We start from the raw sequence: 19,985 nt of genomic DNA, 5'->3' as shown, positions 1-19,985 counted from the left end.
TTTGTCTTTGTTATGGACCTTTAAATGTATTTTTTTTTATGTAGTCTCTGTAATGTCTGTAAGGATTCCTATTACTTTTAAATGGTAGGAAAACATTCTTTGAAATAATTTATTTATATATTTATTGGAAAATGAGCTGTTATGGTTGAAAATTCAATTCCGCAAGATCCTAAAGAATTGTGCTGTTAAGTCAAAAAAGAACTGTTCAACTCTTGGTAAACAATGCTGACAAAAGAACTGAGCTCAGATTTATCATAAACTTGGAGGAAAAATGTAACCGTACAAGTTTACGTGCCAATTTGGCGCAGTCCAAGTAATATTCAAAGCTTAGTAATAATGTAATGTAATTCTCTCTAGCTGTCGGTATGTTTCTTTCTCTCTCACACTCACTCACTCACTCACTAACTCTCTCTTTCTCTCTCTGCTAGACATTCTGAAGCTGAGTTCTAATGATCAGAATAGAGCTTTCATGCTGTTTTTCCTTTCCACACTAATGATCTCTGACATTCTTTCCATTTTGTTATTCTGTCATTACATTCTCCTCTTTGATTACTGGCTTGTGTTGCCCAAGAGTTGCGTGTTGTATTCTTGGAAATCAGCTGGAATGGTGTCTGTAAAGGGAACAAACAGGGAGGGGGGGGCTTCATTAGTTAAAGGTGTCAAAGCACTTTAGTTTCAAATCCTGATTTAATTCTGACAGATGAGTAAACAGGCTATCATCCTTCATGGATATTTCCATATGAAAATATGCACATTGGAAACTGGATAATAATAGCCATTATTACCATTACTCAATAGTCAAATGTTCATTATGAGTCATTATCCCTTCAGTTGATACAATTACTGGTTGAGACCAGAAGTCTTTTTTTTTTTCACTCACCATTGCAACGATACATCAGATTGGACCAGATAATGTTTTCTTGGGAGAAGCAAAACACACCGAGTCGGCCACCTCTCATGCTGGTGTCGATGACCACTCCAGAGTCTGCCACCAGCGTCGGGCCCTCAAAGAAACGCACCCTGTGCAAAGAAATGGGATCTCTGTTCCAATCAGGAATTCTGAGCTTTGTATTTGATTATTAATTATCTAGCTCAGGTGCATTCTCCATATTAGGAGCTTTAATAGTGAGGAAAGGCAGACTTCATACAAAGCACAGGGTGCCAAGGAGCAATCTTGAAAAAATCCAGCTGTAGATCCCCTTATGGCCAGCAGGGTGCGTTGCGCAATAGGGTCAACAAGCGGCCTCACCTGATGTAGCCGACCTGAGGTCGGTGCTGCAGGACCCAGCGGTAGGAGACCTTGTCCTTCCAGCCCACGTTGCGCGGGTCCTTCCACAGCAGACGCACCTGGTCCGTGGTGTCGCCAGTGTGCCACAGGGAGTTCCTCAGGTACTCGCCAGGGCCCGACTTTGACTTCACCGCCTGTGCACACAACGCAGCAGGGACAGGTGAGGGAACCAACTGTTTACATCTGAATGAGATATTAGATGGGGCAGTGGTGGTGTAGTGGCTAAGAAACCTGGCTAGCACACAGTAGCCACAATGGTTGTGGGTTTATTCACGGCTGTCGTAGTTGTGCCCTTGAGCAAGGCACTTAACCCGGAGTTGGTCCAGTAAACTGGCCCCTGCATTTGGTATCTGTAAGTCGCTTTGGATAATAGCATCAGCTGAATACATTCAGAATATGAGCTGATATGTTTATTGTAAAATGCGTTCAGTACCCATGAGTAAATTGCTGCTAAACACTTTTTAGAATGTGTTTTCAAAGTCTATGTAGACTTAAGATGTGTGATTATTAAGAAAGGTGTTGATGCATAACACTTCTGACAAAAAAAAACTATGTATATGTATATACTTATTAATTCAATTTATGAATGTAGTCCTTGTGGAGTGAGCCATAGTCCATTTGATAGTTTTGAATAATAGCATGTTGGCTGCTACAGGCCAATTAAATTTTAGAGGGTGACCCACATTCGCTACTGTAGCTATACAGTATAAGTGCACAACATTTTGTCAGATTTAAGTTGTGGACATCATTTAAAATTAAATTAATAATCCACTCAAATTCATAGGTGCTTTTAAATGTGTATATGTCCTTAAATGAAGACTTTATGAATAAATGATCAACAAGCAGTAGTTATACAGTATAAAAATAGATTTCCTGTGCAGAGTTAACGGCTGAAGTGGATGATGAACGGACCTTGAGCTGGATGCCAGGCTCGGCCACGGCTCTGAAGGGCACTGCCTGCCAGTAGGTCTGCTCCGTCTGCTTCCACATCACCACGTAAAAGCTGGACGAGTCCTGGTAGCCGAAGATGAAGCCAGCATAGTCATCATCAGTCACCGTGTTCACATGGAAAGTCCCCTCAAAGTCAACACCATTAAAGGCAGTGTATCCTGGCATGAAAGAGAGCACTGTGAGTCTAACTACTTTCAAAAACATTTCAGTCTGGAAATCAGTTCTGATGTTTTTCTGTACTTTTAATGCATTAATAAAAAAATAATGAAGAAGTATGCATAATACATGCATTATGTCACCTTTCTAACATTATTTTGTAATACCAGTAAATGAAAAAAGTAAGTTTTTAGCAAGAATGTGTAAGAGCAAACATACCCACAGCAAGCCCAGGATCACTGTTCATTGTCTGAACAATCTCCATTCCCTACAATAAATTGATATGGATTCAAGGTCAAGATCTAAAATGTTAATGCTGGAACTGCTCATAGTGTTGGTGTGTGTCATATGTTCCTCATGAGGTGTCTCAGACCTGGTTGAGGACGACCCAGTTGGGGTCGATCTGAGCGTCACCCTCTGGGTCTAGCACCACTGTCTGGTACGCCCGGAAGTCTGTCATAGTAATCTCGGCGTTCTCGGGGCAGCTGTCTATGCGGTCGATCACCTTGTCGTGGTCAAGGTCACCATCACAGGCATCGCCATACTGGCCACCTATCCAGCATGACATGAGGAATTACTAAAAACCTTCATTAAATAATAGATGTGTCTTTTCTGTTTGATGTAAGACATGTAACTACCGTTTGTGTTCTTCTGGTCTGGGTTTGGCACAAGTCTGCAGTTGTCTGTGGTATCAGGAACGCCATCATTGTCGTCATCATCATCGCATTCGTCTCCCAGGCCGTCCTTGTCCGTGTCCAGCTGAGAGCTGTTTATGACGTCGGGGCAATTGTCTTTGGTGTTCTGGTGGCCATCTCCATCGCTGGAACAGAGGAGAAACATCAAATTTGGTTCAAATAAAAACACATTCAATGACTTCTGCGTGTTGATCAGTTACACTGTGTGATATGTTGAGTGCAGGAGTCCATACCTGTCTATATTTGTATCACACGAGTCTCCAACAAGATCGTCATCAATGTCGGACTACAATTTCACAAAGAAAACTCATAGGTAAACATGATCTCACAGCCCTGTTTAAGCATGATTTCATTGTTCTCATGTACTCTCTACCATAGGTTTATGGTAAACGGCTATCCTGCTCGGTACACTGTACCTGGTTAGGGTTTGGTACATCTGGACAGCTGTCACAAGCATCACCGACACCGTCATTGTCCTTGTCCAACTGGTCAACATTAGGCACCCTTGGGCAATTATCCAGAATGTTTTTCAGCCCTGGGATAGGCAACAGATCACATGAAATAGCACTGTGTCGAAATACATTAGTGAACGTAAGCAAATGAAAGGGTAAGAATAACAGACTAAACAAGCTTATTATGGTCAGTTACAAACTAGGGGGAATTTAGTAGAAGAGACAGCAGACAGCGATTTGTGTTCCCTAAATGCTCCACTACTTTTAAGGAATCAAAGTTGTGGAAATAAACATGCATGTTTTTTTTTTTTTTTCCTTTTTCCGACTGCTCGTGGAGCACAATGAGTCTTTGTGCTACAGCCGCGTGTGGTGCACACACGTGCCGAAGATGCGAGGTGGCACTGCAACTGCTTCTGCGAAACTGCGAGGGGCTGGGGGGAAGTGTGTGTGTGTGGGGGGTAGTTTCCACTGGTCATCAGCTCTTGGCCCCGGGTCCACAGTGGAAATGTGGTTTCTTGAGTGAGGAGACATGACCAAGCCCTTGAAAGATCTAGTCAAAGGTTTGGAGGGCTGCCACTTGCGAACAGACTGTTAATGTCAATGTCTTGCCAGCACCCATTTCTCCACATGTGACTCGACTACTCGTAAGAGTTTAAAAGTGCACTACCTGTGCCATGCCTCGAGACAGGCAGAAATAACCAGACAGGACCTGGTGTGTTTGCGATTATTCGAGAGCTGGACACCCTATTAAGTTTTGTTGATGCTCATTACGCAGTGGGCAAGGGCTCATGTCAAATTGCATATTTTAATTGGTGATTTGGACAGGGCCAGCGAGGAGGACTTAGGCTTCTGTTTTCCCCTATAATCAAATGACCTAAGTGCAGGAAAATCTGCCACAGAGAGAAAGAGAGAGAGAGCCAACAACTTTTGAACACACAGTTTGGTTCTTAGAAAAACAGAGCTACTGTGCAAGCTACGCTCTGGCAGGAATGGAAAATAAAAGCTAAAGGACTGCATGCTGTGGGATAATGTCCGTGAGCTCAATGCAGATGGTGATTTTTTACCGTCTCCATCCATGTCATCGTCACATGAGTCCCCAAGGCCGTCACTGTCTGTGTCACGCTGGTCAGGATTGTCGATCAGACGGCAGTTGTCACACGCATCCCCGTGAAGATCTTTGTCACTGTTTCTCTGGTCTTTGTTTGGTTTCAGCCAGCAATTATCCTATAGTGAGTTGCCACGAGGAGAGAGGAGAGTAATAATGAAGCTCTCTTCCTGAACTTCAAACCTTAACCGCAACGTGATATTTGGTTTCGTCATGCTCGACCTACATCAACATTAATAATTCCATCATCATCGGCATCATCATCACACGAATCTCCCATCCCGTCTCGGTCTGCGTCCTCTTGTCCAGAGTTGGGGACAAATACACAGTTGTCCTGAAACCAGAGCAGACTTTAGGTCATCATGCAATATGAAATATAGTGTTGGGAAAAGGACAATGGGAATATAATATACTATAGATGGTTGAGTTTGTCACCTCCTTGCAGTTAGCATCTTGACATGGAAGGACCTTATCAGGGTAGGCATCAATGTCTGTGTCCTTGCCACAAGAGTAGCCATTGCCAGCCCACCCAATTTTGCACTAACAGAAAAAGAGAAGGATTATACTATCAACTTGACACAATAAATGACAATTAATAAGGACTGATTTAAAGGTAACTACATGGGTGTATTTAGGTATTGATCGAACCTGCCCACACACTGGCTTGACTGAAACGTTGTATAAGGCCTGAACATGGATGTTAGCTTCTTTCTAGGGTATAAATGGCTGTTCTTGTTGACATACTAAAAACTCTCTAAACAACATTTTGAAAGAACACTACACAACCAGTGTACTGCTACAACCACATCAAGAAAATTCTCAAAAAAAAAAAACAATGTCTTGTCAATTTCAGCAACCACAGATTTACATATTCTTTTAGTCTGTATTCTGTGCTCCAACCATTGGCCACTACAGTTCTAATAAATCCTCATCTGTCTTCTGCAGTATTTTTATGAGACAGTTGAGCGTTCAAGGGACATTTTTACCATTCCTATCCTTACTGGATTTTTTCCCAGTGAATCCTTCAAATCTTTTCTTGCTCAAGACACCTTTGATGTTGAAAGTGTTGATTTTATGTAAATAAAAGTAAATTTCTCTTGATGTGACAGTTGCTATCATGAGGGACTAGCTAGGAAGTGCTGACAATGCACGAGTCCCATGCGCTGACCTCTATCTTTCCCTATTTATATTACCGTTATTAGGGTTTGCTGATGTTAGTACACAGTTATATCCACAAACACATTATCTTCAATTGGTCTGTGCATCACAGTGCTCATGAACTCATAGAAAACACCAAGTTCCCATAAACACATAGTCATTTTAGATATTTAGTCTTCAGCATTCTAACAAAAACCTTTGGCTACTGGCCATCACACATGTGAACGTGAACTGAAATGAATGGACACAACAGTGGCCACTACGGTGAAGTCTGAACACGTTTACCCAGCGTGCTTGCTTTGTGATGTTCTTGAGACTGGTGACCTCACCTGGCAAGTGATGCTTCCGTCCACCTCCACAATACACTCCGCATTCTCGTCACAGGGGTTTGGCTGGCCGTTACCACACCGCCGGTCCCCTGTGGTCCCAGGGCCGGTCAGCTGTCCACCTGTGTCAGGTGAGCAACCCCTCACCTGGTCCCCGCTGTACCCAGCCTTACAGTTCCCACAGCGGAATGAGCCCTGAGAGAGAATGAGAGAGAGAATGAGAGAGAAAGAGAGACAGGGACAGACAGACACGGAGAGACATGGGGTGGAGAGAGAGAGAAGTGGCAAGAGTGAGAGACAAAGAAAGATTACACAAGAGTGACATGAAAGCATGGACCTTGTCTTGTCATGTCATGTTCTCAAAGGTAATGCACCATCTCAATTTTTTGGTTCCATCCATTCATGCTGCACTTCATTTTGTCTACCGGTACACAAATATACAAAACTTCTCCATTACTTTCCATTGCATTTAATTACATTTCCAATCCTTCCATTCCAAACATTTTTATGAAACAAAATAGTGGTAAAAAAGGAATGTCAGGAAATGTTTAATATCACTTCTTACCATAGTGTTGTGACAGTAAGAGTTTGGTTTGCAGCCTCCATTGTTGCCAGTCTGGCATTCATCTATGTCATTGCACACCTGAGGGATGCAAACAGTTCAGTGTATGTTGTATCTCTGTTCAACAGCAATGAAGTCAAATGACTGAAATCATAAGCATTTACTTCTAAAACAACACTTAACCATGTAATTTTAAAGCATTTGTCTTTCCCCTCACTGAATTCAAAAATATCAACCTTGCCAAAAAGCACTCTCAAGATGAAGATGTGAGCAAAAAACCCTTTTCCTCGTGAAAGGTTAGACCTTACCTGGTCTTGTTCAAACACAAGTGGTTACTTGTGTGGACTGCGATGACTCACCTGTCTGTTGGCCTGCGCGTACGCGATGCCCACGCCGCGGACCTCTGGACCGGTGTAGCCCAGAGGGCAGCTCTCGCAGCGGAAACCTGGCGCCGTGTTGATGCAGCGCACACCGGGGTAGCATGGGTTGAACTGACACTGTGGCACATCAAAGCACACACACACATAGCACAAAAACGTTTACATTCCATAAAAATTCATCTGTCAATAATCTGTGTAACTTTACCGTCTCTTTGTACATTAATGTGGAATGGACATTGGTAGAAAGCATTGCAATGGATGGATAGGTCAGATTGATATACTATCAATCTAATACATGCTTGCAGTAAGTGGTTTCTAATGAAGTTTACATAGGAGACAGGATGTGAGGGAAAGTGGTGAACAGACTTTTCATAGTTGCTACAGAACAGTAATGTGTTGTCTGGCCACAGATTGTTAAACGCGTGGCCTCTGCCTGGACACGCGAGTTGAGACAGATAACACAAGTGAGTCATGGAAAACAGACCAGGGAGCCTTTAAACGCCTCCTTTGTGTTCACTGGAGGAAATTACGTAGTGCCCAGTAAACAATTTAGTTTTCCATTTTCTCCATCAAGATTGGACTCTTGAGCAAAGTTTCTTTGTTTGCATCGTACAGAGAAAAGAAAGTGGTTTTACTGGTTGAGCAATTCCAACTTTACTGATTGTTTATTAATGCCTCTTTATTTTCATTGTCAGATACAACAGTTTGTTGCTGAGTGTTGATGCTGACTTTGTTGCTTTTGCAGACCCTGCTAAAAACACCAGTGAGGTAACGAATAACTCAAACTCCCACACTGACCAAATGCTCTCAAAATAGCCCTATGAAACAGCCACATGTGATTTTCCAATTTTAACCAGCCATACTTTACTCTCAGGTCCAATCAAGAAATCAAGCCAAACACATGGCAATTCTGCTTTTGGGAAAAACTGAGAAATCAGCAATACCTCGTCCACATCATCACAGTTCACGCCATCCCCAGTGTATCCCTCGGGACAGGGTGGGCACTCCACCCCTTGCGCAGTCTTGACGCATAGGGCCCCTCCGAAGCACCTCAGCGAGCCACAAGCGCTGTCTGGGTTCTGTATGCCAGATGGTGTCGGGCCAGTCCCGTCTGAAGTTCAACCAATCAAACGCCTCAGTTAACGCGTCGCCCAAAGTCACCATCCTCATTACATGGGGATTAGGCTACTCCTCAAAGCAATCAAACAAATGCTCAGTCATATGCTCAAGGCTACTGCTGGTGAAACAATAAGCAAGCTATGAATCTTACCACATGGCAAGCACTGAGTGATCCTGTCTTTCAGATACTCTGTCTCTTTCATCTGTTGGAACACGTACAATTAAACAAGCAATATAATGGAAATCTTTTTTTCTTTTCTTTTCTTTTTTCAATTAAACTAGTGATATAATGCAATTCGTTTTTCTTTTTTTTCAATTAAACTAGCGATATAATGGAAATCTTTTTTCAGTGTAACATGGCTTTTAGTTGTGAATCACAAGGGTGTTGTGTACAGTACCTGCTGAAGGAGCAGGTCTTTGAGGTCTGAGATCATCTTAGTAAGGACTAACATTTCAGGAGACTCCATCTTCGTTGTGGTGATTCCTGTAAGAACTTACATTATCATCCTGACACAAAATGATTTATGATTGAAGTTGTATGCCTCTTGTTGATATAAAACATTATAAGATATCACCCCAATTAAACGGCAGCGCACAATATTATGATCTAAAAGGCAAATGTCCAGTATATCATAATGCATACTTTTCTGACTCAGAGACATAACTCAGTGCTAAGTCACAGCTGGCCTCAAGAGTCTAATACTTGTTCCTGCCTAGACAGTCTTTTTAAACTGTTCCAAACTTCACCCAAGAGCTGCAGAGATTCGGTCTGCGGAAAGTGGCAGTCTTGCAGAGTGGCCACATTCTCAACTGTGTCCTCAATCACCAGCTGCAGCTCCCTTAGTTGATCCTAAAAATGATGACACAAAAAAAACACCCTTTAGAATGTCATACTATTTCAAATTTGACAATTTTAGAGATGCCAATGTTTGAAAACGACAATAGTAGTATGCTGCAGAAATTACAAAACCAAACTGAAAATCAGGACCTACTCACCTGTGAGGTAGATGGCATTTTCTTTATTGCCACCTTGTTATGTCCAGGAGGCACTCCCGGCTTGAAGGCTGCCGGCAGATCATCAACTGTCTGCACCAAATTGCAGTCCACATAGACAGCCATCCTGGGTGAGCCTGACTGCAGGCCTGTCATCTGCACCATAAGGTTGTGTGTGCGCCCATCTGCCAGTGATGTGTCACCCAGGACTACTTGGCCTAACTTCCCATTGCTCTTCTGGTATCGAAGTGTAGCTACAGCACAGGCAGAGACCATGTGTGAATTTTCAGGGGAAGAAAGTGGATGTGAAACACTTGTCAAGCTCTCATTCCAGGCAGTTAGTGTCATTAAGTTAAAAGACCTCACCTTTATTGAGCTTCCCCTGCACCACAAAATCCAAGTGTTCACTGTTGTCCTGGGGGTTGTAAATCTTAAAAACGTGTGTGGGAGCTTTGCTCTTCATCTGGAAGGTGGCTAGAACGAACGCTTCATTCAGCGCTCGACCTCTGAGTCCACCTTGTAACAGGTCTGCTAAACATTCTGATGATCCCATGAGGTCATACACTGTGAACATAAAAGTAGTAATTCTTTAAAAGTAGTAATAACACTTTGAATGAATAATCAGTGATTACACGTCTAAAGAGTTCACCTGGATAAATACAAAAACACTAGCCCAGTGAAGCATTTTAATATCCTACATATCAAAGCACTTAATTTGGCAAACAGGGTTCTCATAAAAATTGTTTTACTATATGGCTGGTAGCCGCTATGACATGTTTGAGGGCAGTTTAATAAAGTGTCTGAATTCACACCTGTTGTGACTGCCATACATCAAGGCAATCACGCTGAGCATTTTGCAACCTTCTGAAATTTATGGAGTGCCACTTAACCAGAATGCCTGAAGTAAATTCTGTCCACTTGAATGAACTTGCTCTAACTATGACTCGGTTTTTAAAGTCATATACAAGTATGCAGCAGGACAAAGTAATCAGAGGCACATTATAGCATGCATAGCCTGCATGGATTTCTGTCCTGTCCTGAACACTGATTAATAAACACAGTTTATCTGTATCACTATAAACACCTCACATCGTTTAATTGGAATAGCAGACAATAGTCTGATAAAGCACTTTTGACAGTAGCAGTGATTCAGCTACTTACCAGTTCCCTGGGATCTCACACATGAGAAATAAAGCTGCATAATCACTGAGGAGAACAAAGTCCATTTCCAACTCATTTTTTCTCTGTCCCTGAAGATCCAAGACTATTAATCCAGTCTGACAACGGCAGCAGGATAATAGTGCACACGTGAATTACACAGCGTGAGTAATGTGTAAGTTAGCCCAATTGCAAAAGCAGAGAGCGCTCTGAAGAGGTGTTTCTCTCTGACTCACTGCAGACCTCTGCACTGCAGTGTGGAGACTGAGAATCTGAGTTGTGCTCAGAGGGTTTATACTTCTTCTCACATGGATTCATGGAGGGAAGGTGAGACCAAAGACCTCCCCCTATAAACTGTCTCCTTCACGTCAACACACTGAAGTCTCTCTAGTTTTTTTAATAATTTAAAAATAGAATTAACATTTTTTCTTGTCCTTCATGATAATTATTACTGACCATCAGCATTCTCATCAATACAGCATCATGTTACAATGAAAAAAGTCAGTTTCAAGTATTCAACATGAAACAGAAAGCATGGAAAGGATCAAGAAAGGCAGAAAGGGAAAACACAACTTTAATTCTTGACCCTGGTTGTTTTAAATTACTTTTTTTTTAAACTGTTGCTCTGTAGCACTTTATTATTATTATTAACATATTCAACCCTTTTAAGTTTAGAACTCTTCTCTATAAATTCTGGATTGAGTGAGACTTCAGAGAAGGCAGATAACTAACAGGAACCGACTGGGTAGCAGGTGTTGGGCTGGCCATCACTGACCGTGTCCTGCTGGACTTTAACTTGCCAAAAGCTAGACTTTATGAGTCATAAGTTCAGACATGTTGAGCCACGTTTACACAACCTCTAAAAAAACTCAATATGTTTTTAGATCATAAATAATAGACAGTGCTGTTATGCAGATGGTCAAAAATGTTCTCATGCACATGCCTTTACTGATTCAATACACAGAAATAGGCTATTTAAAACCTCTCTTGCACCAACTTTGGTAGGCTCAAAAACTCAATATGTGCTTTTCAATTAAATAAGCTGTATCCAGCCAATAATAAGGGTTTAACCATGAAATATAAAAAAAAACTGTTTTCCCCCTTCTAAAATTGGTCATAGAAAAACCATAGGTGATCCCAAACTAATTAACAATATTCAGGCTAGCCCACTATGATAACCAAGCAGAAATGACTGAACCACCAAACTCCTGAGTCTGAGTTGTTCATGGAAAATAGATCATTAAATGGGACATTGTACCAGAAACGTACATTTTCACATAAAAATATTTTCTTATTCTTGAATCTGAACTGAGTTATATGGAGGCAATCTTAAACTATGAGGAACACCTGTCGTGCCATCAGAGGATGTTTTAATTTTTGAATAAAATACATTTTTAGATGCATTTTTGAAAGTAAGAACTAATAGGCTATTTGCCAGGCCCTATCACAGGGTTGTCTCTGTCACATAGAACAGTAACATAGGGCTGTGACGGGGCCTGACGTGACAGAGCCTGACCTATGAACATGATAGAATCAAAACTGTCTGCCTGCTGTAGGCTAAGCAGGGATTTTAGTGTCCTTTTCAGACATATTTTAGATATACAACAATTCCATTCTTTTCTAGGATATTTTAGTGTAACGGGGCCTGACCCTTTAACTCATCCCCCTGAAATAAAGCATGCAAAAAACAGTTTAAAATCAAATAATTTAATGAGAGGACTTATCCTTGATCAATTTCAGCATCACCATGGTCAAATTATGTTATAGCCTCGGAGTTGTAACTCTAAAAGCTTACTGCACATTTTTATAGGGCTAGTGTTTTATGTAGCCTAAATGTGACAGGGCATGATGGGACAGTTGTAAATTCTCATTTATTTTTACTGTATGTTATTCTAGGTTGCCTTACTGGTTAGGACAGACAACAGATGCAAATTAGCCCATATGGCCACTCTGGCTTGTTTACCTTGCCTGTTGAGCACTGTCCAAATACATAAATAAAGATTTCTATAATGTATGTTTCATTTCATGTTTTTAATATAGGCATGTGAACGACAATAACTTAAATTTGCATTTAAAGGTTTTTCTTATTTTTTTTATCAGTAGACCTATCACAAAATTGAGACTGTGAGACTTGAGATTGTAGAGTAGGCCTAGGCTATAGGCTAGGCTATTTTTTTCAGGATTTGTCATTTTTAATGAAGAAAAAAAAAACTAATGAATTAGCCTAGGCTACATCCTTTTACAGAACAACTCCTAGAAATCAATGATCCAGTCAGTTTTTGGATTGTACAAGTTTCATTCATTTAAACCCCAGGAATAGCCTATTTCTGGTAGGCCTAGTCCCAAATGTTTCCCATTCGTAGCCTAATTCACATTTGGCTGGGGACAGCTAGAATTTGTAGCCTAATTTCCAAAAGAGTAGTGGCTTAAGAAAAGAGAGTTAAATCCTTTTACAGAACAACACCTAGAAATCAATCATCTCGTCAGTTTTTGTTTTGATTAATAAATACCCTATCATTCATTGAAACAATAGGCCTACTAGAATGTCCCAAATATTTCCCATTTCCTATCAAACAGAAATTCAACTTTTGATAATGCTGTGCATTATTGAAGTTATAGGCTTGTGTAGTATGCTTACTTGTCAGTGCTGTTTTACGTGCAATTTCCCGAAAGTGCCGTTAAACAAAACGCTTCAACAGTAAAATTATGTTAAACATCCAGATGCTCAACAAATCACACTTTCGGGAAGTGGGTCCAGAGTGGGACAGCCTCTATGGGCGGGGTATGCCTGGACCCTCTTCAGGATTTCTCTGACTTCAATGTTGACATTCAGCAGGTGGATAAACCAAGGGTTAATTAGCGAATCAAACGTCTGTCAGCACCACTTGTTTTAGCTTTAATGAGATTGAACTGGCAACAACGGAATTTAATATGTAAGGTTTAACATACAACGCGCAGATATATTAATAAACGCACAAGAGTCATATAAATGCAGGTCACGGTAGATCCAAGAATCAAACATGGCGACTCCCATGGAACTGAGATGCTGGGGAGGCGATTGGGACCTGCCCTCTGTGCATTTTGAATCACTAATTGTTCTGGTAAATGTGGTTATCTTTGCATGCTATCAGTCTAAGTCACAGCCCTTTCTATTTGTCACTTTATTGAGCTGTATTTGAAGATCGACAAGAAGACTATGGGCTACCAAAGCAAGCTAACATTTGTAGGCTAACTTGCAGTATATGACAACTCAACTTAAGGTATTTTGGTTGCAAGCGCACGCGAACTAACATTATTGTTCTGTCGTGAATGTCGGTTCCTCGTTATGTTTTAACAGGAGAGGGCAACCCTTCGAAAGCGACGTCAAAGTTGTTTTAAGCCAGCAAGGTTTTGATATGGCTAGGTGCTAAATAGCTAAATGCAAACAATGCTAGTCTTTAGAGAAACAATAAGTGAGCTAGCTAGCATCTGCAGTTCACCTTCTAGGGCTGACTGATCTTTATTTCCCAAGGTCAGCTTCATTGTGGCTATCTTCACGACTGAGTAGGTAGGACATTACTGGAGGCTTCTACTAATTAAGTAGCCGTGGTAGAGCTGTGTTCCCCTGATAGTAGTCGGAAGGTGTTGTAGCTTTTAGATTTAGTGGTCTATACTCTAGGTGCTTTTTTTTCAGGGACAACTTGGGTTGGGCAAAGCTTTTCCAGCTAAACTTTGCCGCTGCTTATGTAAAAAAAAGTGTCCAATACCATTTGTATCCCTTTACCTTTTATTCCAACTTTGTAAAATATCCTCTTTGTTCGTAATGACTTCATTGTTAAGTAGTTCAGTGCTTGAGATCAGCAGAAGCAAAACAGACTTTGGCTGTCCTGTGTCCTCCCTTGTGTTGTTGTGGGACTTCTAGCTCTTTACCCTGGCTTTGTAGAATGTAGAGGAGAAATCCGTCCATCCCAGCTCAGTTATCCTGGCCCTCTGCATCTTTTAAGCATCCATTCTTCTATCAGGTCTCTTGACTTGAAACTGTTTGATGTGTGTTACAAGTTGTTTGTTTGAACATTCACAGTTTGAACTTTAACATGATGTTGTCTTAATTTGTTCCGTAACTGATGTATGTTTTCTTAGGCCTATGGGAAATTTGCAGGTGCAAAGATCTCTGTTAAGCCCATTGACTGGACATGGAGGACAATTACAGGTAGCCCTAATTACTGCATACATGTCTGGCATATAATTATTGCTTGCTATAGCATTACTTTCTGGTTGATTTTGGTGATTTAGCATGTGTTGTTATATACAGGTGATGGATAACTTATCTAACGAGATGTGTGTTGCTGTTTCATGCAGCCACTGTTCCAGAACTCCACTTCGATGGATGCACTGTAATAGAGCCCACGAAAATACTCAACTTCCTCAGAAAACAGGTCCTACAGAATTCACTCACGTACCTATTTGCTTGACCTTTTCTTAATATGCTTGAGTTGGTAGTGAAATAGAAATTCACATGAAAGTGGGGTGTTGCTCTAAATTGGCTGGTTTAGATAAAATATATTTACATGAAACTTTCCAAGGGTAGGCCTGTTTATTTCACACTGTATATATTCCATGTCTTAAACAGAGGTTGAATGCTGACTATGAACTGACAGCCAAACAGGGTGCTGATACCATGGCCTACATTGCACTGCTGGAAGAGAAGTTAAGACCAGCACTGGTAGGCACCAACAAACCACACCTTCTGCAAGTACTCTTTATACACTATAAGCTTGTTTGTTAAAAAAGTACTATGTGATGTCGTTTCCTAGCTGCACACATTCTGGGTGGATGCGGAAAACTACATCAACCTGACGAGGCCGTGGTTCGCATCACACTCTCCCTTCCCTCTCAACTTCTTCGTCCCGGGACGACAGGCCAGTCTGGCGCTTTCCCGCATCATGCTCACCAAAGGAGAGTCTCCTTACTGCACCTTGACAGAGGTGGAGGGAAAGGTGTGGTAGATCACTGTATAAACACATTAGGTCGATCACTGTAAACACATTAGGTGTGAAAATAAACTGCGCCTGTTTGGTTTTCGCTATTTCAAACTGATGTGTGTCATTGTTAGAGGACTGGCCAAATCTCTAGCTGTTTTATGGATGTGAGTTGAAGTCACTCAGTAATTCAGCATGTTCCGGAGACTACTACAATATGCGTCTACACACAGGTCACGAGCCGTGACAGTCTTGCTCTAATAAAAAAAAAAGTTACTCAGCGTCGAAACCTGCAGGGGATATCAAGCCACTGGTTTTGGCCCTTTCAAAGTTTCCAGGCCTGTCTGACCGGCGGCTGTGGTTTTGGGTCTCTCTGGGATTGCTTTTTTTTTTTTTTTTTTTTTTGAGCAGATGGAAAAGTGTTTATCTCCCGTAGGAGACGAGAGGGGAGAGGATCTCTTCGACGAAGGCCAGAGCGAGCGCGTAGAGCCGTGCCCAGAGAAAAAGTTATGAGCTCACTGCCCTGGACTCCTGGTTTTAATGAAAGGGCAGAAAAGAGAGCAGACATCCTCTGAGTGCCTGTATTGATTAGTGCCAATAATGAAGTGACTAATGCCAAATATCTGCACTATGAGAACATGCCACTTACTGCCAGTAGCTTGGAACAGCTGCAGGCCATGTCATATTATTGGAAATGATTTGTGGGTGGTTGCATTGTCTGATTCCGAGAATCCTACAAGCCGAAATTATGAATTGGCTGTGTTTTCAGATTTACAGCGACGCCAAGGAGTGCCTGAACTTGCTGTCACATCGATTGGGTACCTCACAGTATTTCTTTGGAAACACGTAAGTCATACTATTGTGTAGTGGTCATTTCAGCAATCCAAAGTAATAGTATCACGTGTTACATTTCCCAAACTGCATTAGGTTTTTTTTTATTAGAAAACCATGTGTCTTGGTGAAATCTAACTTTAAGAGAAGAAAGTTATTCTGACATGATCAAGTCATGCTTATCCTTTGTAAATACTGTAATGTAAAAAAAACATTGATTCACTGATACACTGATGATCAATGTGGCAGGATTCTTCAGTTCAATTTATTTGAGAAGAACCACTTCTTCTGATAGAGTAACTACATACTTTATCATATCTTCTCCCTGCAGGCCTACAAGCCTTGATGCCTTTGTGTTTGGGTACATCGCCCCCCTTCATAAAGCCCCTCTCTCCAGCGGGCAGCTTCAACAGCACCTCAAACAGCTGAGCAACCTCTGCCAATTCTGCAATGTCGTCCTCAAGAACTTCTTCACAGAGAATCCGCCCGGTGAGCTCCCGTGGGCACCTCAGTCTCTTAGAATAATGTGCCAGCAGCAGAGAAATCGTATTTTGCATTTAAGCTGGGAATTTTTTCATAGAAGCTGGAAGGTGTGTGTGTGTGTGTGTGTGTGTGTGTGTGTGTGTGTGTACTGTATGTGTGGGGCAGTAAACAGAAGCTGGATTTCTGTTATGTCTACAGGGCTTTACTCTAAGTGCTCCATCATTTGTCAAATCATGTAAATCTCTATTTCCGTTTTGGAACACATTCCATAACACTGTCAATGTTGTTTCACTCTGTCTGATTCTCCTCTTGTTGCTATTCCCTTTCCTTCTTTCTTTTGCGCTTCATTAGAGCCTCCTCCTGCTATTCAGGAGCCAGTAGATGCAAACCTTCAGAAACTAACACAGCTGGTCAACAAGGAGTCTAACCTTATTGAGAAGGTTGTTTTTATTCTTCTTCTTATAACATTATTATTATTATTATCATCATCATTATTCTTTTTCCTTGTGCTGTAAATATGCTTTAATGCATGCTAATTCGAGTCAAGAAGATGGCTGTGCCTGTAAAAAAGATTAAGTTGTCTTGTGTTGACCTCATGTTTCTCATTCCGGACAGATGGATGACAACCTGCGGAGCAGTCCTCAGCACCGTCCCCACAGGTCCGACCACAGGCCGGCAGCCAGGTCCAAAAACTCCACACCAGCCTAACGCCCTCTGTGGCTGGAGAACCTTCCAAAAAACCGTCCCTGTCCCCCACTTCACCCCACCCTCCTCATCACAGTGGCATTCCGCAACAGATTCACTGAGCTTCTGCAATTACTCCCACAAACTTGCTGTGTGGTGTGCAGACAAACTGTCTTCTTGCTGCTGCCTGTCCATGCTGTGGACTCTCTTTTGACCACTTGTGAGGGTAGTGCAGATCTGTTGCCAGTGTGTTTGAACAAGGAACCTAAACATTCTGTCCAAAGCACATAGCATAGCTTATTTGGCTATATTCCTAGTATTCTTACTGCAATTCCCATAGCTGGTAAGTTTAGAATGGAATCCCATTAGTTTTAGGGAAAGGTATCTAGATTACATGTGTAATATCTAATTAGCAAATACTGTATAAAAGGGATGATACTTATGAGGTACAGTCTTTTGATGTATGAAACATGAAAGACAAGTGAAAAACTATATGAATTTGATCATAATAATTGGCATGTTCAGCTTCATGTAATCTCTCCATTCTGAAGTTCTGTCTGATGCAGGGGAGGACTGTGTTGGCTGCCTACTGAATTGTTTTTATACCATGTGTGCTGCTCCATACTTATGCATGAGACCTTTATATTGAGATTTAGAGGTAAGGCAACATTTAAACAATGCTCTGATATACTGTACATTTACTACAACATTGTCTGCATCAGGTTTTTATCTACAAGCACTGTTAAGGACATTAAACATGGGTTAACAAAACGAAACCAGTTTTCAAAATTCAAAAGTGGACCAGACAAATGTTGACAAGGCATCAACACCTTTTAAGCCTTGTGAAAAAGATAATCCTTGACCCAATATAGGGTGTAATTGTGTGCTGTATTTTTAGAAAAAAAAATATATATATAAATAAAATGTTGAAGATGACGGGGCATTTCAATAGCAACAATCGCACAAATGAATGAAAATCATGCAGTGTATGGGGTATACAGCTTGCAATTCAGTGTATTTTTTGGGCAATTGGAAAAAAAGGGCTTTTGCTAAAATACCATGCAGTTTGTTTCCACAGTTATGTGGCCATAGTTTCTGCATGGCAGTAAAGCCAAGTATAAGTATATAAGTATAAGTATATATACTCTTTTGATCCCGTGAGGGAAATTTGGTCTCTGCATTTATCCCAATCCGTGAATTAGTGAAACACACTCCGGTTACATGTCCGAAGTGCTAACCAGTAGGCCACGGCTGCCCCCCAAGTGTAAATACTAGCCATGCTATAGGCTACATAATTAGTTGGATTCTACAAAAGCTTGATCCTCTTGTTGCAACATATCTTGAAAACAAAACCAACGTGTTAAAGCAGTGTTGTTTTATATCATCAACCTTTAATGTTTATCTGATTGTACTTTAGAAAGTCTCCTTCGACAATATTGCGAGTCCCATGCAGTATGTCTGCATTCATCATTAGTTTAGCTGAACACAAAATATTTTTTCTTTCGCAGTAGGCTTTTGGTATCATTGGTTATTCTCCGAACTGCGTTATTTGTGTGTCGTTATGGACTCAGTGGTGTAAGAGGCAGCTGCTATCTTAACAGGCTGAATGTTGTGTGTCCTGTGGTGAGCATGGTGTGCCTTTTGTGATTTGTTTTGCTTTGCTTTTATCAAAAGGGATATCCTCTTGACCTTGTCTATACTCAATCAAAGGCACCAATAGATCAGATTTGGAAATGGAATATCTATGGTATGCCTTACAAGAAAAGCTTAACTACCATAGTCTCAGTTACTGTTCAGAATAGGACATGTATATTTTCTGCTTTTGATTTAGCCAACTTTGTGATTTGAACACACACACAAATATTATGAATATGCTTAGTTAAAATTATGGTCTGAACCAAAATCCTACCCTGCTGAGTCTATACAATATTTTGAGCGGTCCAATACCAAAACAAAGCTCTGGGCAGAGGTTGATTGTTCTAGTCGATGCCATTTTGTTCTTCAGCCACTTTCATCATTGTACTGCGTCAGTAATGCACTTTCACTTTGATTTTATGTTGTCACTTAACATATCATACAATAAGAATGTACAGACTGCTTGAATTTGTTTGTGTATTTGTTGTTGTTTTTTGTAAAGTAATGTAATGGCCTTTCATTGTGCACAATATGAAGCAGTGGAGTTGGAGAAATATATTCTACCAGGAGCAGGTTTTCAGAGGTGGCAGTATGTCCTAATCAAGAGTTAACCTGTTACATTGGTCGCTGAATGAGTGCATGATGAAAGGCCACAGGGTTTAACACATTTTATTTCTTTTAAATGTTTCATTATGTTATTACACTATTTTCAGGACTCATAAAAGAAAGGAATATATGCAATAAAATTCTGTAATTTGTTCCTCTGTTGTTATAGCTGCATGAGTGTTGCTGAATAATACTGAAAAAGCAGCATGAGCCTTCAATTTCATGTTTAACTAGAACCTCAGATTTTCCAGCAGGGTCAGAAATGTGCGCTGAGACCGACGCATTTTTGCTGCAATCTTCAAAGTCTGCACTCAGTTCACTGTGTTCCAACCCAGGGAAATTTGGGTTGGAGCTTGATTGGTTTGTGTTGAATTTCTCCATCCCAAACACGTCAGACACAGACAAACGCCCAGAAATCATCCGCATGTGGCCTGCACAAGAAGTC

The 19,985-nt window shown here is 41.1% G+C and overlaps 2 protein-coding genes across 4 annotated transcripts; one reads left to right on the top strand and one right to left on the bottom strand.

Annotated features, from left to right (window-relative positions):
* Positions 1 to 105: 105 nt before the first annotated feature.
* Positions 106 to 10,591, bottom strand: thbs4a (thrombospondin 4a). Its single transcript, XM_048244202.1, has 22 exons — positions 10,347 to 10,591; positions 9,552 to 9,749; positions 9,189 to 9,439; positions 8,940 to 9,042; positions 8,591 to 8,676; positions 8,344 to 8,395; positions 8,018 to 8,184; positions 7,053 to 7,190; positions 6,697 to 6,774; positions 6,135 to 6,326; positions 5,083 to 5,187; positions 4,874 to 4,981; positions 4,607 to 4,766; positions 3,507 to 3,625; positions 3,324 to 3,376; positions 3,034 to 3,215; positions 2,769 to 2,947; positions 2,615 to 2,663; positions 2,201 to 2,397; positions 1,250 to 1,422; positions 881 to 1,020; positions 106 to 611 (listed from the first exon to the last, which is right to left on the bottom strand). The coding sequence occupies exons 1-22, from the start codon at positions 10,420 to 10,422 to the stop codon at positions 550 to 552; spliced, it is 2,868 nt and encodes a 955-aa protein (XP_048100159.1). The 5' UTR covers positions 10,423 to 10,591; the 3' UTR covers positions 106 to 549.
* Positions 10,592 to 13,104: 2,513 nt separating this feature from the next.
* Positions 13,105 to 19,694, top strand: mtx3 (metaxin 3). 3 transcript variants are annotated; one of them, XM_048243235.1, is made up of 9 exons: positions 13,105 to 13,179; positions 14,463 to 14,532; positions 14,682 to 14,758; positions 14,953 to 15,045; positions 15,137 to 15,319; positions 16,071 to 16,147; positions 16,464 to 16,621; positions 16,967 to 17,055; positions 17,231 to 19,694. In XM_048243235.1, exons 1-9 carry the CDS (start codon positions 13,117 to 13,119, stop codon positions 17,321 to 17,323), a joined length of 903 nt encoding a protein of 300 aa, XP_048099192.1. In that variant the 5' UTR covers positions 13,105 to 13,116; the 3' UTR covers positions 17,324 to 19,694. The 3 variants fall into 3 exon arrangements, with proteins under 3 accessions (XP_048099192.1, XP_048099191.1, XP_048099193.1); XM_048243234.1 differs by having other exon boundaries at positions 13,118 to 13,444; XM_048243236.1 differs by lacking the exon at positions 13,105 to 13,179 and adding an exon at positions 13,488 to 13,603.
* The last annotated feature ends 291 nt before the right edge of the window (positions 19,695 to 19,985 follow it).

Source organism: Alosa alosa, chromosome 5, assembly GCF_017589495.1.
Source record: "Alosa alosa isolate M-15738 ecotype Scorff River chromosome 5, AALO_Geno_1.1, whole genome shotgun sequence".
Lineage (NCBI taxonomy): Eukaryota > Metazoa > Chordata > Actinopteri > Clupeiformes > Clupeidae > Alosa > Alosa alosa.
The sequence above is the reverse complement of the archived record's forward strand: the minus strand, read 5'-3'. Positions and strand labels throughout refer to the sequence as shown.

What these genes read in the sequence shown, in the direction of transcription:
- thbs4a (XM_048244202.1), bottom strand. Translation starts at nt 10,422, where the DNA reads ATGAGTTGGAAATGGACTTTGTTCTCCTCAGTGATTATGCAGCTTTAT. An exon ending in AAGACCTGCTCCTTCAGCAG is followed by an intron (nt 8,396 to 8,590) that starts GTACTGTACACA and finishes GTGTTCCAACAG; the next exon opens with ATGAAAGAGACAGAGTATCT. An exon ending in ATGGAATTATTAATGTTGAT is followed by an intron (nt 4,767 to 4,873) that starts GTAGGTCGAGCA and finishes AACTCACTATAG; the next exon opens with GATAATTGCTGGCTGAAACC.
- mtx3 (XM_048243234.1), top strand. Translation starts at nt 13,364, where the DNA reads ATGGCGACTCCCATGGAACTGAGATGCTGGGGAGGCGATTGGGACCTG. An exon ending in TGACAGAGGTGGAGGGAAAG is followed by an intron (nt 15,320 to 16,070) that starts GTGTGGTAGATC and finishes CTGTGTTTTCAG; the next exon opens with ATTTACAGCGACGCCAAGGA. An exon ending in AGTCTAACCTTATTGAGAAG is followed by an intron (nt 17,056 to 17,230) that starts GTTGTTTTTATT and finishes CATTCCGGACAG; the next exon opens with ATGGATGACAACCTGCGGAG.